General features: G+C 44.6%; 1 protein-coding gene across 2 annotated transcripts in view; it reads right to left on the minus strand.

Annotated features, from left to right (window-relative positions):
- Positions 1-5,275: 5,275 nt before the first annotated feature.
- The window catches only part of LOC140119660 (beta-1,4-galactosyltransferase 3-like), a 36,867-nt gene continuing 22,935 nt past the window's right edge, over positions 5,276-19,207 (minus strand). For both annotated transcript variants that reach the window (XM_072138908.1, XM_072138910.1), the window contains exons 5-7: positions 8,441-8,563; positions 6,817-6,921; positions 5,276-6,675 (exon numbers count right to left, since the gene is read on the minus strand). In XM_072138908.1, the coding sequence (XP_071995009.1) occupies positions 6,507-6,675; positions 6,817-6,921; positions 8,441-8,563 (397 nt within the window). In that variant the 3' untranslated portion in view covers positions 5,276-6,506. The remainder of the gene's footprint in view (positions 6,676-6,816; positions 6,922-8,440; positions 8,564-19,207) is intronic.

The raw sequence follows: 19,207 nt of genomic DNA on the forward strand, positions 1-19,207 counted from the left end.
GACCTGAGCGGGGAAGCGACACATGCAGGATATCGGGGGCAGGATCTTAGTGACTCCCCGCACAGCGCATTATACACGGACAATGCACTTACATGCACCAGGAAGAAGAAGGTGAACTCCGGGGACCTGAGCGGGGAAGCGACACATGCAGGATATCAGGCGCACGATCTTAGTGACTCCCCACACCGCACATTATACACGGACAATGCACTTACATGCACCAGGAAGAAGAAGGTGAACTCCAGGGACCTGAGCGGGGAAGAGACACATGCAGGATATCGGGCGCACGATCTTAGTGTCTCCCCGCACAGCGCATTATACAAGGACAATGCAATCACATGCACCAGGAAGAAGAAGGTGAACTCCGGCGGACCTGAGCGGGGAAGCGACACATGCAGGATATCGGGCGCAGGATCTTAGTGACTCCCCGCACAGCGCATTATACACGGACAATGCACTTACATGCACCAGGAAGAAGAAGGTGAACTCCAGGGACCTGAGCGGGGAAGTGACACATGCAGGATATCAGGCGCACGATCTTAGTGACTCCCCGCACAGCGCATTATACACGGACAATGCGCTTACATGCACCAGGAAGAAGAAGGTGAACTCCGGGGACCTGAGCAGGGAAGCGACACATGCAGGATATCGGATGCACGATCTTAGTGACTCCCCGCACAGCCCATTATACACGGACAATGCACTTACATGCACCAGGGAGAAGAAGGTGAACTCCGGGGACCTGAGCGGGGAAGCGACACATGCAGGATATCGGGCGCACGATCTTAGTGACTCCCCGCACAGAGCATTATACACGGACAATGCACTTACATGCACCAGGAAGAAGAAGGTGAACTCCGGGGACCTGAGCGGGGAAGTGACACATGCAGGATATCGGGCGCAGGATCTTAGTGACTCCCCGCACAGCGCATTATACACGGACAATGCACTTACATGCACCAGGAAGAAGAAGGTGAACTCCAGGGACCTGAGCGGGGAAGTGACACATGCAGGATATCAGGCGCACGATCTTAGTGACTCCCCGCACAGCGCATTATACACGGACAATGCACTTACATGCACCAGGAAGAAGAAGGTGAACTCCAGGGACCTGAGCGGGGAAGCGACACATGCAGGATATCGGGTGCAGGATCTTAGTGACTCCCCGCACAGCGCATTATACACGGACAATGCACTTACATTCACCAGGAAGAAGAAGGTGAACTCCAGGGACCTGAGCGGGGAAGCAACACATGCAGGATATCGGGTGCACGATCTTAGTGACTCCCCGCACAGCACATTATACACGGACAATGCACTTACATGCACCAGGAAGAAGAAGGTGAACTCCGGGGACCTGAGCGGGGAAGGGACACATGCAGAATATCGGGCGCACGATCTTAGTGACTCCCCGCACAGAGCATTATACACGGACAATGCACTTACATGCACCAGGAAGAAGAAGGTGAACTCCAGGGACCTGAGCGGGGAAGTGACACATGCAGGATATCGGACGCACGATCTTAGTGACTCCCCGCACAGCGCATTATACACGGACAATGCACTTACATGCACCAGGAAGAAGAAGGTGAACTCCAGGGACCTGAGCGGGGAAGTGACACATGCAGGATATCGGGCACAGGATCTTAGTGACTCCCCGCGCAGCGCATTATACACGGACAATGCACTTACATGCACCAGGAAAAAGAAGGTGAACTCCGGGGACCTGAGCGGCGAAGCGACACATGCAGGATATTGGGCGCAGGAGCTTAGTGACTCCCCGCACAGCGCATTATACATGGACAATGCACTTACATGCACCGGGAAGAAGATGAACTCCAGGGACCTGAGCGGGGAAGCGACACATGCAGGATATCGGGGGCAGGATCTTAGTGACTCCCCGCACAGCGCATTATACACTGACAATGCACTTACATGCACCAGGAAGAAGAAGGTGAACTCCAGGGACCTGAGCGGGGAAGCGACACATGCAGGATATCAGGCGCAGGATCTTAGTGACTCCCCGCACAGCGCATTATACACGGACAATGCACTTACATGCACCAGGAAGAAGAAGGTGAACTCCGGGGACCTGAGCGGGGAAGTGACACATGCAGGATATCAGGCGCACGATCTTAGTGACTCCCCACACAGCACATTATACACGGACAATGCACTTACATGCACCAGGAAGAAGAAGGTGAACTCCAGGGACCTGAGCGGGGAAGAGACACATGCAGGATATCAGGCGCAGGAACTTAGTGACTCCCTGCACAGCGCATTATACAAGGACAATGCACTTACATGCACCAGGAAGAAGAAGGTGAACTCCAGGGACCTGAGCGGGGAAGCGACACATGCAGGATATCGGGTGCAGGATCTTAGTGACTCCCCGCACAGCGCATTATACACGGACAATGCACTTACATTCACCAGGAAGAAGAAGGTGAACTCCAGGGACCTGAGCGGGGAAGCAACACATGCAGGATATCGGGTGCAGGATCTTAGTGACTCCCCGCACAGCGCATTATACACGGACAATGCGCTTACATGCACCAGGAAGAAGAAGGTGAACTCCGGGGACCTGAGCGGGGAAGCGACACATGCAGGATATCGGATGCACGATCTTAGTGACTCCCCGCACAGCCCATTATACACGGACAATGCACTTACATGCACCAGGGAGAAGAAGGTGAACTCCGGGGACCTGAGCGGGGAAGCAACACATGCAGGATATCGGGTGCAGGATCTTAGTGACTCCCCGCACAGCGCATTATACACGGACAATGCGCTTACATGCACCAGGAAGAAGAAGGTGAACTCCGGGGACCTGAGCGGGGAAGCGACACATGCAGGATATCGGATGCACGATCTTAGTGACTCCCCGCACAGCGCATTATACACGGACAATGCACTTACATTCACCAGGAAGAAGAAGGTGAACTCCAGGGACCTGAGCGGGGAAGCAACACATGCAGGATATCGGGTGCAGGATCTTAGTGACTCCCCGCACAGCGCATTATACACGGACAATGCGCTTACATGCACCAGGAAGAAGAAGGTGAACTCCGGGGACCTGAGCGGGGAAGCGACACATGCAGGATATCGGATGCACGATCTTAGTGACTCCCCGCACAGCCCATTATACACGGACAATGCACTTACATGCACCAGGGAGAAGAAGGTGAACTCCGGGGACCTGAGCGGGGAAGCGACACATGCAGGATATCGGGCGCACGATCTTAGTGACTCCCCGCACAGAGCATTATACACGGACAATGCACTTACATGCACCAGGAAGAAGAAGGTGAACTCTGGGGACCTGAGCGGGGAAGAGACACATGCAGGATATCAGGCGCAGGAACTTAGTGACTCCCTGCACAGCGCATTATACAAGGACAATGCAATCACATGCACCAGGAAGAAGAAGGTGAACTCCGGCGGACCTGAGCGGGGAAGCGACACATGCAGGATATCGGGCGCAGGATCTTAGTGACTCCCCGCACAGCGCATTATACACGGACAATGCACTTACATGCACCAGGAAGAAGAAGGTGAACTCCAGGGACCTGAGCGGGGAAGCAACACATGCAGGATATCGGGTGCAGGATCTTAGTGACTCCCCGCACAGCGCATTATACACGGACAATGCACTTACATGCACCAGGAAGAAGAAGGTGAACTCCGGGGACCTGAGCGGGGAAGCGACACATGGAGGATATCGGGTGCAGGATCTTAGTGACTCCCCGCACAGCGCATTATACACGGACAGTGCATTTTCTGGGAACACGTCAGGATGAGTAAGTAAATGTGCCTCATAATATCCTGTACATTATACGCAAAACTTGCTGCTATTCCTTGTAGGTCACCAAAGCTCTTCTCCTCATAGTCCCCTCTTCCATATACTCTTAACCAAGGCTGTGCTAGTAGAAGGGGGAACCTGATTAATTATCCGTGACCAAGTTTGTGCCAATGATGGAGGAAGAAGAATAACGTCTCAGAATTTGGAGAATTTTGCTGTTGAAAATTGTGATTTTTGGACACATTGACACAGGAGTGGTCGCTCCCCATATACTCTCGTCTCCTTATGTGCAGTGTCCAGTCTCAGGAATAGGAAGTAGCAGAGTCTTCTGGGGTCACGTGTCCGTCACTGGATCACCGGTTCTTATTCTCTCCCCGGTCCTTGTATATATTTCTATCAGGATGAAGCGGTCTGACCCGGGAGCTATATGGCGGCACTATATAGAGGGCACACTATGGCAGGTGTTGTGGGCACACTGGTTGGCATCGTGCACACTGAATGTCTTGGCAGTGCCAGCCTGTTGCTCAGTGATGTATGATGCCCGCTGCTCTGATCAAGGACCTGACCGGCGCTATTGTTTTGGGAGTAATTATACCCTGGATGACCTGAGTAACACACGCGCCACCTGCCGCCCCACAACCACCTGGACGCTAGCGGAGGTGCCAGGATCAACAACCACACAAAACACCTGGCACAGGAGATCGGGCACTTGCAGCTGTAATGTAGTTAAAAATGTAGAGGAAAAACTTTGGCGATTCAGTCAAAAAGTCTGCACCGCTGAATAGTTTTATGTTGTGATGATCCAAATTCTTGTGACACGACAGCCTTTACTTCCCAATTCTCCAAAGATGTAAGTTATTCTGATAGGAAGGGTTAACAGCCCAACATGAGTGGGAGGAGCCAGAGAAATCAGATTTGATAGCAGTTTCCTACAAGACCCATAATGCCTTGCATACTAACACAAGGGTCTTGTTGCTTTGTGCAATTTCCCTCCATCTGTAGGATACACAAAACTAATTGGGCAATTTGTTAAATTCCAGCATCTTCTAATCCACACAGCGACCTCTACTGCCAAGAATGAAAACTAAAGGGCTCAGGCTTGACAAAGGTTTTATAGACGGGAACCTCAGCACTGGAGTCCACCTACCCCGAGACCTCCTCACCCTCAGAAGCTTCTATATGATAAGACCTCTTCTACCTAACACCCCCACCAGGCACAGCCCAACACGAGTTGGAGGATCCAGAGGAATAAGAATTGGAGGCTGTTTCCTACAAGCCCCATAATGCCTTGCATCCAGACACAAGGGTTTTGTTGCTTTTTGCAGTCTTCCTTCACCTATGATATACAGAATAGTCCTACATAAGTCGCCCCCCAGCTCCAGGCTGAAGGGCGGGTGGTTGTATATAATATTTACCTTACTGTGACATGACCATGGGCTTCCATTAGTATAGATCACAAAAATGAGAGGAGCGTAGAAAATAGAAGATTTTTATTATCACGCAATAAATATGAACACATTTCCACTGAGGTCATGAGACTGCGCCGCAGGAGATGGGCGCGTAATACAACAAGGCACCACCAGGGGGAACGGAACTAGGACAAAAACTAACAAACCTTAATAAATATGTCATTTAAAATAGATATATATATTTTTTTAAATGTCAGAATCTACAACTTTAGAAGGCACAGGACGGGGCGGCTGTAGTAACAGTCTCACTCTTATCACCTGCTCTGAGGCAGCCGACTCCAGTAACACCAGGGATCAGAGAGACAATACTGAGCATGTGCGACCACCTGGTCATACCTACTGAGATGGACAGAAAAGAATTTTCTACTCAAAAGAAAGAGGGCGCTGCAATACCACATACGACTTGTGGACAGATGAGGTGTTGCTCATCCGGAATTGACCTTTGGCCTGGAAGGTTTAAGGCACATTGGTTTAAGGACACTTCTTCGCCCCCTGTGCAAGGGCGGCTCTTAATACTCAAGGTGTGCAAAGAGGTCAAAGGGTAATAAAAAAATAGTTGTTTAAAAAAAAAAAATATATATAGTAAAAATATAGAAAAGTTTCATAGTTCCAGTATAAGCCTCTGGGAAAGCTGGGTGAGTACAAATATCTCAACATCACTGTCCCCACGTGGGTCGTCATCCAGATTTTTCGAAAAAAAAGTTACATTTTTTTCTCCCAAAACACACACAAAAAAAAGATTATTGTTGTAATGGTTATTAGTCAAAAATGTCTCTCTCGCTTCGGTTTACAGCTCTCTGCAGAGTAATGTATTTGCATGGTATCAAAAAACCCAGTGTAGTCAGACCCTGAAGCCATATTCACTTTCATCTGTTAGCACCTTCATGCTGTCATACCTTCACTATGATACCAAAAAAATAAAAAAAAAAAGGAAGTGGGCGGAGTCAGACTACACAGGGTTGGTTTGTAGTCTGCTACCATGGAGACAAACTTGCAAAAACAATAGAAAATGACTTAAATATTTAGATACATTGGTAGAATAAGGTCAGAATGTAACTGGTCAGGGGCAAGTTCCAGAATCTTCCGATCCCCACAGCGACCTCTACTGCCAAGAAGGGAAAATACAGGGCCCAGCATTGACAAAGGGACCATCAGCAGTGACTGGACTCCACCTCAACCGGAGACCTCCTCTCCATCAGAAGCTTCTCTATAATACATTCCCCCAGGACCAAGAACTAAAATATCTTCCACTTTCTGGCCCGGGTCGGTATCACTGGAGCTTCACCGATGTCCACCGTGATGTTGGTATAAAGTTCCGTCTTTTCTCGGGAAAGCAGTTGGAAGTCTAAGGAGTTCATCCCGTCGTCTTTCCAGTTTCTTCTCGTGTTTTGTAGCTGATTGTATCTACGAGGGGAAACGGAGGAGAAGGTCACATCCGACAACTGTCCACATATCACCTCCCGACAACCCGATCTGCACACGGTTCTGGTTCTTCCTCTGAGAATCCTCTCTTTCGTTGCTTCTCCGGGCCTGGACACCACTTACCTGTAGTTATTCTCTTCATTGCCGGAGTCACGGTCATGTGGGATCATCTTATATCGGCCGAGGTTCAGAGGAGTCCGGGTGATGCTCAACCCCGAGAGGCGAATCCTTATAAGAAATACAAGTCATGCAGGAGATATCAGTGTCCAGGTGGTGGCGCTGTACCGCAACTCTGTGTGCTGAACACTGTCATAGCTACACAATGGATATATACAGGGAATAGAATCACCCCAGTACTCAGATGTTTTACTTCTCCATCTGCATCCCCTGCTTCCTGCCTCTCCCCCCTCCTCACTGCAGTCACTGCTTTCTTCCCTTTAGTTTCTGCAGCTGCTGCTTCTCCCCTCCCTCCTGTCTGCAGCCGCCGCTGCTCCCCCCTCCCTCCTGTCTGCAGCCGCTGCTTCTCCCCCTCCCTCCTGTCTGCAGCCGCCGCTGCTCCCCCCTCCCTCCTGTCTGCAGCCGCTGCTTCTCCCCTCCCTCCTGTCTGCAGCCGCTGCTTCTCCCCTCCCTCCTGTCTGCAGCCGCTGCTTCTCCCCTCCCTCCTGTCTGCAGCCGCTGCTCCCCCCTCCCTCCTGTCTGCAGCCGCCGCTGATGCTCCCCCTCCCTCCTGTCTGCAGCCGCTGCTTCTCCCCTCCCTCCTGTCTGCAGCCGCCGCTGCTCCCCCCTCCCTCCTGTCTGCAGCCGCTGCTTCTCCCCTCCCTCCTGTCTGCAGCCACTGCTTCTCCCCTCCCTCCTGTCTGCAGCCACTGCTTCTCCCCCACCCACCTGTATGCAGCCGCTGCTTCTCCCCTCCCTCCTGTCTGCAGCCGCCGCTGCTCCCCCCTCCCTCCTGTCTGCAGCCGCTGCTTCTCCCCTCCCTCCTGTCTGCAGCCACTGCTTCTCCCCCACCCACCTGTATGCAGCCGCTGCTTCTCCCCTCCCTCCTGTCTGCAGCCGCTGCTTCTCCCCCACCCACCTGTATGCAGCCGCTGCTTCTCCCCTCCCTCCTGTCTGCAGCCGCTGCTTCTCCCCCACCCACCTGTATGCAGCCGCTGCTTCTCCCCTCCCTCCTGTCTGCAGCCGCTGCTTCTCCCCCTCCCTCCTGTCTGCAGCCGCCGCTGATGCTCCCCCTCCCTCCTGTCTGCAGCCGCCGCTGATGCTCCCCCTCCCTCCTGTCTGCAGCCGCCGCTGATGCTCCCCCTCCCTCCTGTCTGCAGCCTCTGCTGATGCTCCCCCTCCCTCCTGTCTGCAGCCGCTGCTGATGCTCCCCCTCCCTCCTGTCTGCAGCCGCTGCTTCTCCCCCTTTCTCTCGTCTGCAGCCGCTGCTTCTCCCCCTTTCTCTCGTCTGCAGCCGCTGGTTCTCCCCCCTCCCTCGGATCTGCTGCATTTCCTTCTCCCCACCCTCCAATTTCTGCTTCAGCTGCTTCTCCCTCCCTTCTCTCTGCTGCAGCAATCCCTTCAGCCACCACTGCAGCAGCTGCTTTTCCCTTCATTGTCCCTCCTTCTTCCTGTCTATCCTGCAGCTGCATCTCCCTCTCCTCTCCCTTTCTTCTACTATTCCTAGATGGATTTATTTGTGACTAAGGAGGTTCCCTTACATCCGGATATATAATGTAACACTACACGATGATAATGATAACAGGATTACCTCATGGCGATATCATCGTCCTCTCCTCCCCAGCCCCAGAATGTGTTGGGGAATCCATTTATCTTCATGAATTGATCTGGCGTCAGCGCAGAGACTCCTCCGAAATACGCCCAATATGGAAGACTGCAGGGGCGGGAGGGGGTACATTTTAGGGGAGATGTAATCATTGCTTGTTAATTGGTAAATAGTAAGACCACCCTAAAACTGAGACCACTGAAAAGTAACCGGACCCTCCCCCTTGTCACTTCATAGTTTTTATTATTTTTATTATTATATGTTTATGGAGTTGGACCATTTTATCACAACACCAAATTGATCACAGACTCCACAGCCCCATAGAAGTGCACGGTGCTCTGATTGTGTCCCATTTACCGTCGACTTCTATGGATCTTCCAATACCCGGAATCCCTGCTGGGTCAGAGGGGCCTGTTCAGCTCTGACCCTGGAGATCATATATTTATCCCCATCCTGTAGATAGGACGCCGCCCCTCCCGACCATTGCACATTGTAGTCAGCAGAAGTAACATCCTGTGGTCACCAAGTGGTACAAGGACTCTAAACCAAATTGTCATACAGCGCCACCTTGTGGTAAAAGAATAGAACTGCATCTGTGACACGATAACTACAAAAACCAAAGGGGCTAAGAGGGCAATAGAATAATTAAAGAGGAAACATAAGAGAAAATACTTTTTTATTTTGCCTTCTGTTTATTTTCTATCTGTAGAAGTTATCTACATTCTGTCTATGAGCTCTAGTAACTGCATTTAGTAATATACCCCTGTGTACAAGAATATAACTACTATAATACTGCCCCCTATGTACAGGAATATAACTACTATAATACTGCCCCCTATGTACAAGAATATAACTACTATAATACTGCCCCCTATGTACAAGAATATAACTACTATAATACTGCCCCCTATGTACAGGAATATAACTGCTATAATACTGCCCCCTATGTACAGGAATATAACTACAATAATACTGCCCCCTATGTACAAGAATATAACTACTATAATACTGCCCCCTATGTACAGGAATATAACTACTATAATACTGCCCCCTATGTACAGGAATATAACTACTATAATACTGCCCCCTATATACAAGAATATAACTACTATAATACTGCCCCCTATGTACAGGAATATAACTACTATAATACTGCCCCCTATGTACAGGAATATAACTACTATAATACTGCTCCCTATGTACAAGAATATAACTACTATAATACTGCCCCCTATGTACAGGGATATAACTACTATAATACTGCCCCCTATGTACAGGAATATAACTACTATAATACTGCCTCCTATGTACAAGAATATAACTACTATAATACTGCCCCCTATGTACAGGAATATAACTACTATAATACTGCCCCCTATGTACAGGAATATAACTACTATAATACTGCCCCCTATGTACAAGAATATAACTACTATAATACTGCCCCCTATGTACAGGAATATAACTGCTATAATACTGCCCCCTATGTACAGGAATATAACTACAATAATACTGCCCCCTATGTACAAGAATATAACTACTATAATACTGCCCCCTATGTACAGGAATATAACTACTATAATACTGCCCCCTATATACAAGAATATAACTACTATAATACTGCCCCCTATGTACAGGAATATAACTACTATAATACTGCCCCCTATGTACAGGAATATAACTACTATAATACTGCTCCCTATGTACAAGAATATAACTACTATAATACTGCCCCCTATGTACAGGGATATAACTACTATAATACTGCCCCCTATGTACAGGAATATAACTACTATAATACTGCCTCCTATGTACAAGAATATAACTACTATAATACTGCCCCCTATGTACAGGAATATAACTACTATAATACTGCCCCCTATGTACAGGAATATAACTACTATAATACTGCTCCCTATGTACAAGAATATAACTACTATAATACTGCCCCCTATGTACAGGGATATAACTACTATAATACTGCCCCCTATGTACAGGAATATAACTACTATAATACTGCCCCCTATGTACAAGAATATAACTACTATAATACTACCCCCTATGTACAAGAATATAACTACTATAATACTGCCCCTATGTACAGGAATATAACTACTATAATACTGCCCCCTATGTACAAGAATATAACTACTATAATACTGCCCTCTATGTACAGGAATATAACTACTATAATACTGCCCCCTATGTACAGGAATATAACTGCTATAATACTGCCTCCTATGTACAGGAATATAACTACTATAATACTGCCCCCAATGTACAGGAATATAACTACTATAATACTGCCCCCTATGTACAGGAATATAACTACTATAATACTGCCCTCTATGTACAAGAATATAACTACTATAATACTGCCCCCTATGTACAGGAATATAACTACTATAATACTGCCCCCTATGTACAAGAATATAACTGCTATAATACTACCCCCTATGTACAAGAATATAACTACTATAATACTGCCCCCCTATGTACAGGAATATAACTACTATAATACTGCCCCCTATGTACAAGAATATAACTACTATAATACTGCCCCCTATGTACAAGAATATAACTACTATAATACTGCCCTCTATGTACAAGAATATAACTACTATAATACTGCCCCCTATGTACAGGAATATAACTACTATAATACTGCCCCCTATGTACAAGAATATAACTGCTATAATACTACCCCCTATGTACAAGAATATAACTACTATAATACTGCCCCCCTATGTACAGGAATATAACTACTATAATACTGCCCCCTATGTACAAGAATATAACTACTATAATACTGCCCCCTATGTACAAGAATATAACTACTATAATACTGCCCCCTATGTACAAGAATATAACTACTATAATACTGCCCCCTATGTACAGGAATATAACTACTATAATACTGCCCCCTATGTACAGGAATATAACTACTATAATACTGCCCCCTATGTACAAGAATATAACTACTATAATACTGCCCCCTTTGTACAGGAATATAACTACTATAATACTGCCCCCTATGTACAAGAATATAAGTACTATAATACTGCCCCCTATGTACAAGAATATAACTACTATAATACTGCCCCCTATGTACAAGAATATAAGTACTATAATACTGCCCCCTATGTACAAGAATATAACTACTATAATACTGCCCCCTATGTACAGGAATATAACTACTATAATACTGCCCCCTATGTACAGGAATATAACTACTATAATACTGCCCCCTATGTACAAGAATATAACTACTATAATACTGCCCCCTATGTACAGGAATATAACTGCTATAATAATGCCCCCTATGTACAAGAATATAACTACTATAATACTGCCCCCTATGTACAAGAATATAACTACTATAATACTGCCCCCTATGTACAGGAATATAACTACTATAATACTGCCCCCTATGTACAAGAATATAACTACTATAATACTGCCCCCTATGTACAGGAATATAACTACTATAATACTGCCCCCTATGTACAAGAATATAACTGCTATAATACTGCCCCCTATGTACAAGAATATAACTACTATAATACTGCCCCCTATGTACAAGAATATAACTACTATAATACTGCCCCTATGTACAAGAATATAACTACTACAATACTGCCCCATATGTACAAGAATATAACTACTATAATACTGCCCCCTATGTACAAGAATATAACTACTATAATACTGCCCCCTATGTACAAGAATATAAGTACTATAATACTGCCCCCTATGTACAAGAATATAACTACTATAATACTGCCCCCTATGTACAGGAATATAACTACTATAATACTGCCCCCTATGTACAGGAATATAACTACTATAATACTGCCCCCTATGTACAAGAATATAACTACTATAATACTGCCCCCTATGTACAGGAATATAACTGCTATAATAATGCCCCCTATGTACAAGAATATAACTACTATAATACTGCCCCCTATGTACAAGAATATAACTACTATAATACTGCCCCTATGTACAAGAATATAACTACTACAATACTGCCCCATATGTACAAGAATATAACTACTATAATACTGCCCCCTATGTACAAGAATATAACTACTATAATACTGCCCCTATGTACAAGAATATAACTACTACAATACTGCCCCATATGTACAAGAATATAACTACTATAATACTGCCCCCTATGTACAGGAATATAACTACTATAATACTGCCCCCTATGTACAGGAATATAACTACTATAATACTGCCCCCTATGTACAGGAATATAACTACTATAATACTGCCCCCTATGTACAGGAATATAACTACTATAATACTGCCCTCTATGTACAAGAATATAACTACTATAATACTGCCCCCTATGTACAGGAATATAACTACTATAATACTGCCCCCTATGTACAGGAATATAACTACTATAATACTGCCCCCTATGTACAAGAATATAACTGCTATAATACTACCCCCTATGTACAAGAATATAACTACTATAATACTGCCCCCCTATGTACAGGAATATAACTACTATAATACTGCCCCCTATGTACAAGAATATAACTACTATAATACTGCCCCCTATGTACAAGAATATAACTACTATAATACTGCCCCCTATGTACAAGAATATAACTACTATAATACTGCCCCCTATGTACAGGAATATAACTACTATAATACTGCCCCCTATGTACAAGAATATAACTACTATAATACTGCCCCCTATGTACAGGAATATAACTACTATAATACTGCCCCCTATGTACAAGAATATAACTGCTATAATACTGCCCCCTATGTACAAGAATATAACTGCTATAATACTGCCCCCTATGTACAAGAATATAACTGCTATAATACTGCCCCCTATGTACAAGAATATAACTACTATAATACTGCCCCTATGTACAAGAATATAACTACTACAATACTGCCCCATATGTACAAGAATATAACTACTATAATACTGCCCCCTATGTACAAGAATATAACTACTATAATACTGCCCCCTATGTACAAGAATATAAGTACTATAATACTGCCCCCTATGTACAAGAATATAACTACTATAATACTGCCCCCTATGTACAGGAATATAACTACTATAATACTGCCCCCTATGTACAGGAATATAACTACTATAATACTGCCCCCTATGTACAAGAATATAACTACTATAATACTGCCCCCTATGTACAGGAATATAACTGCTATAATAATGCCCCCTATGTACAAGAATATAACTACTATAATACTGCCCCCTATGTACAAGAATATAACTACTATAATACTGCCCCTATGTACAAGAATATAACTACTACAATACTGCCCCATATGTACAAGAATATAACTACTATAATACTGCCCCCTATGTACAAGAATATAACTACTATAATACTGCCCCTATGTACAAGAATATAACTACTACAATACTGCCCCATATGTACAAGAATATAACTACTATAATACTGCCCCCTATGTACAGGAATATAATTACTATAATACTGCCCCCTATGTACAGGAATATAACTACTATAATACTGCCCCCTATGTACAGGAATATAACTACTATAATACTGCCCCCTATGTACAGGAATATAACTACTATAATACTGCCCTCTATGTACAAGAATATAACTACTATAATACTGCCCCCTATGTACAGGAATATAACTACTATAATACTGCCCCCTATGTACAAGAATATAACTGCTATAATACTACCCCCTATGTACAAGAATATAACTACTATAATACTGCCCCCCTATGTACAGGAATATAACTACTATAATACTGCCCCCTATGTACAAGAATATAACTACTATAATACTGCCCCCTATGTACAAGAATATAACTACTATAATACTGCCCCCTATGTACAAGAATATAACTACTATAATACTGCCCCCTATGTACAGGAATATAACTACTATAATACTGCCCCCTATGTACAAGAATATAACTACTATAATACTGCCCCCTTTGTACAGGAATATAACTACTATAATACTGCCCCCTATGTACAAGAATATAAGTACTATAATACTGCCCCCTATGTACAAGAATATAACTACTATAATACTGCCCCCTATGTACAAGAATATAAGTACTATAATACTGCCCCCTATGTACAAGAATATAACTACTATAATACTGCCCCCTATGTACAGGAATATAACTACTATAATACTGCCCCCTATGTACAGGAATATAACTACTATAATACTGCCCCCTATGTACAAGAATATAACTACTATAATACTGCCCCCTATGTACAGGAATATAACTGCTATAATAATGCCCCCTATGTACAAGAATATAACTACTATAATACTGCCCCCTATGTACAAGAATATAACTACTATAATACTGCCCCCTATGTACAGGAATATAACTACTATAATACTGCCCCCTATGTACAAGAATATAACTACTATAATACTGCCCCCTATGTACAGGAATATAACTACTATAATACTGCCCCCTATGTACAAGAATATAACTACTATAATACTGCCCCCTATGTACAAGAATATAACTACTATAATACTGCCCCTATGTACAAGAATATAACTACTACAATACTGCCCCATATGTACAAGAATATAACTACTATAATACTGCCCCCTATGTACAAGAATATAACTACTATAATACTGCCCCTATGTACAAGAATATAACTACTACAATACTGCCCCATATGTACAAGAATATAACTACTATAATACTGCCCCCTATGTACAGGAATATAATTACTATAATACTGCCCCCTATGTACAGGAATATAACTGCTATAATACTGCCTCCTATGTACAGGAATATAACTACTTTAATACTGCCCCCTATGTACAGGAATATAACTACTATAATACTGCCCCCTATGTACAAGAATATAACTACTATAATACTGCCCCCTATGTACAGGAATATAACTACTATAATACTGCCCCCTATGTACAGGAATATAACTACTATAATACTGCCCCCTATGTACAAGAATATAACTACTATAATACTGCCCCCTTTGTACAGGAATATAACTACTATAATACTGCCCCCTATGTACAAGAATATAACTACTATAATACTGCCCCCTTTGTACAGGAATATAACTACTATAATACTGCCCCTATGTACAAGAATATAACTACTACAATACTGCCCCATATGTACAAGAATATAACTACTACAATACTGCCCCATATGTACAAGAATATAACTACTATAATACTGCCCCCTATGTACAAGAATATAAGTACTATAATACTGCCCCCTATGTACAAGAATATAACTACTATAATACTGCCCCCTATGTACAGGAATATAACTACTATAATACTGCCCCCTATGTACAGGAATATAACTACTATAATACTGCCCCCTATGTACAAGAATATAACTACTATAATACTGCCCCCTATGTACAGGAATATAACTGCTATAATAATGCCCCCTATGTACAAGAATATAACTACTATAATACTGCCCCCTATGTACAAGAATATAACTACTATAATATTGCCCCCTATGTACAAGAATATAACTACTATAATATTGCCCCCTATGTACAAGAATATAACTACTATAATACTGCCCCCTATGTACAGGAATATAACTACTATAATACTGCCCCCTATGTACAAGAATATAACTACTATAATACTGCCCCCTATGTACAGGAATATAACTACTATAATACTGCCCCCTATGTACAAGAATATAACTGCTATAATACTGCCCCCTATGTACAAGAATATAACTACTATAATACTGCCCCCTATGTACAAGAATATAACTACTATAATACTTCCCCTATGTACAAGAATATAACTACTATAATACTGCCCCTATGTACAAGAATATAACTACTACAATACTGCCCCATATGTACAAGAATATAACTACTATAATACTGCTCCCTATGTACAGGAATATAACTACTATAATACTGCCCCCTATGTACAGGAATATAACTACTATAATACTGCCCCTATGTACAAGAATATAACTACTATAATACTGCCCCCTATGTACAAGAATATAACTACTATAATACTGCCCCCTATGTACAAGAATATAACTAGTATAATACTGCCCCCTATGTACAAGAATATAACTACTATAATACTGCCCCCTATGTACAGGAATATAACTACTATAATACTGCCCCCTGTGTACAAGAATATAACTACTATAATACTGCCCCTATGTACAGGAATATAACTACTATAATACTGCCCCCTATGTACAGGAATATAGCTACTATAATACTGCCCCCTATGTACAGGAATATAACTACTATAATACTGCCCCCTATGTACAGGAATATAACTACTATAATACTGCCCCCTATGTACAGGAATATAACTACTATAATACTGCCCCCTATGTATAGGAATAGAACTACTATAATACTGCCCCCTATGTACAGGGATATAACTACTATAATACTGCCCCCTATGTACAGGAATATAACTACTATAATACTGCCCCCCTATGTACAGGAATATAACTACTATATTACTGCCCCCTATGTACAGGAATATAACTACTATAATACTGCCCCCTATGTACAAGAATATAACTACTATAATACTGCCCCCCCCCCTATGTACAAGAATATAACTACTATAATACTGCCCCCTATGTACAGGAATATAACTACTATAATACTGCCCCCTATGTACAAGAATATAACTACTATAATACTGCCCCTATGTACAAGAATATAACTACTATAATAATGCCCCATATGTACAAGAATATAACTACTATAATACTGCCCCCTATGTACAAGAATATAACTACTATAATACTGCCCCCTATGTACAGGACTATAACTACTATAATACTGCCCCTATGTACAAGAATATAACTACTATAATACTGCCCCCTTGCTGGGAGGTTGTGTGAGAGCAGAGCTCCTGAGTCTCCTGATGTCTGGAGCGAGCCCAGGGCGGGGCCACCCTGGGTGGGGAGATCCCCCAAGCAAGGCCCAGGCTTCCAGGCCTACACCGGGAGAAAACTCCCATACAATTTCTACAAGGGATGGAAATCCCAGAGTCATTTGTAAGGAAGAAAGTCAACAGAATATGGATGTTGTAAAGAAGATACAAGAAAACAAAGTGAGTGAAGCAATGATGGAAGTGAGTCCCAGGCCCGGCCAGCATGGAGCAGCACAGGTGGTGAGTGCAGGACGAGCAGCAGGTGCACAGCCCCCCACTCCTGCACCCAGACAGAGAAGAACGTCCCTGGAGAGACAAACTCTGCAAGAGAACTTACTGCAGAAGGATGTGGTGTCCAGCATGGCCGCTACAGGCCACACAAGATCTACAGCTAAGCCGCTGAGTGTCCCTGCACAGTGTGAACAGGCCTCAAGCTCTGCCACTGCAGGCAGAAAGACTGGAGCTGCAAAGGAGACGGGTGCTCCTAGACCACCTGGAGCAGCACCCCGACCAGCACAGCCGGGGAAGGAGACCGTGCGAGTGCCTGAGCTGAGGCTAGCAGAGGAGATCCCAGGACTGGTAAGGAGGATGGGGGAGCTTAGCCACCATAAGGAAATGCTGCAAATGCAGATAGACTGTATGTATAACCTGAAAACTGCGCATCCAGAGAGTAAGAGACTGTATGATACCAAGCTGCACTCACTGAGCATAGAGCTGGCACAGGTGGTGAGGGACATGGACTGTGTTCTGGAGAAGATGGGACCCCTGGCCGAGACATATCGGAATAGGGAGCGCTTCTCACAGCAGAGGCAGAGCTGTGACCCCAGACCCAAGATCCCAGATGCGCCCCGTGTTACAACACCTGTACTGAAACCTGCTAGTTTCTCCTTCCAAAAGGGACAGTCGCAGGATCAGCCGCAGACCTCTGCAGCAGTCACTGAGAAGGAGCACGAGGATGTGGTACAACAAGTCCCAGCAGTGACTGTGCAGCAGCAAGACAAAGCATTTTCCTCTGTGTGTCAGACTGATGCACTGTCCCAGGAGATCTGTGCTGCTGTGACCGAGACTGGGGGACATTCTGATGAACCTGAGGGGTTGGGGGATGGAGGGGACCCTCAGTCTGTCTGGGATATGCAACCATCTAATAATAGCATAGAGGTGGATGGGGCGCAGGGGGTTGTACAGGAGGATGTATGTGATTTCCCCCCTCTAACATCAAGCCCCCCAAATAAGTCAGATCCCCCTAGATCAGACCCTCCCCCTAATAGCCAGGGTGAACCCCGTCATGAACCTCCCAGAAATGCCTGGAGCCGCGGCGCTCCCTCCTTTACCTCCAGTGCACAATACTCCGGGCAGGCATTTAAGAGGAGGAACGTGGTGCGCTTTAAGAACAGAGGCGCAAAGGAAGATCTCCCAGATAGGAGGTTTGTGGTGCGGGATCTCCTGTGCCGCCAGATGGGGTTCACGCCTGATGACATCCTGGCAGTCATCAACCTTCCAGACAGACAGGGCTATGATGTCAGCTTTAAGCTCATGTCTAGTCTGGACAGGTTCTGGGATAAACTCCCCCGGTTCGGGGACACTGACGGCTGGTGTAAGTTCACGTTTGTCCCCATATCCAGGCCAGGTACTGTGGTGGTTAATGTCATCTTCTGGAACGAGTCTGTTCCCCCTCAGGATATTCTGGTGTGGCTCAGGCGCCATTGTGATCTTGTGTCAGACCTCACCAAGAATAGAGACGCCGACGGTATCTGGACTGGAGGGTGGAAGGTTCTGGTGAAGTTACGCCAGTATAATAACATCACCC

The sequence above is a fragment of the Engystomops pustulosus genome, chromosome 2, assembly GCF_040894005.1.
Source record: "Engystomops pustulosus chromosome 2, aEngPut4.maternal, whole genome shotgun sequence".
Classification (NCBI taxonomy): Eukaryota; Metazoa; Chordata; class Amphibia; order Anura; family Leptodactylidae; genus Engystomops; species Engystomops pustulosus.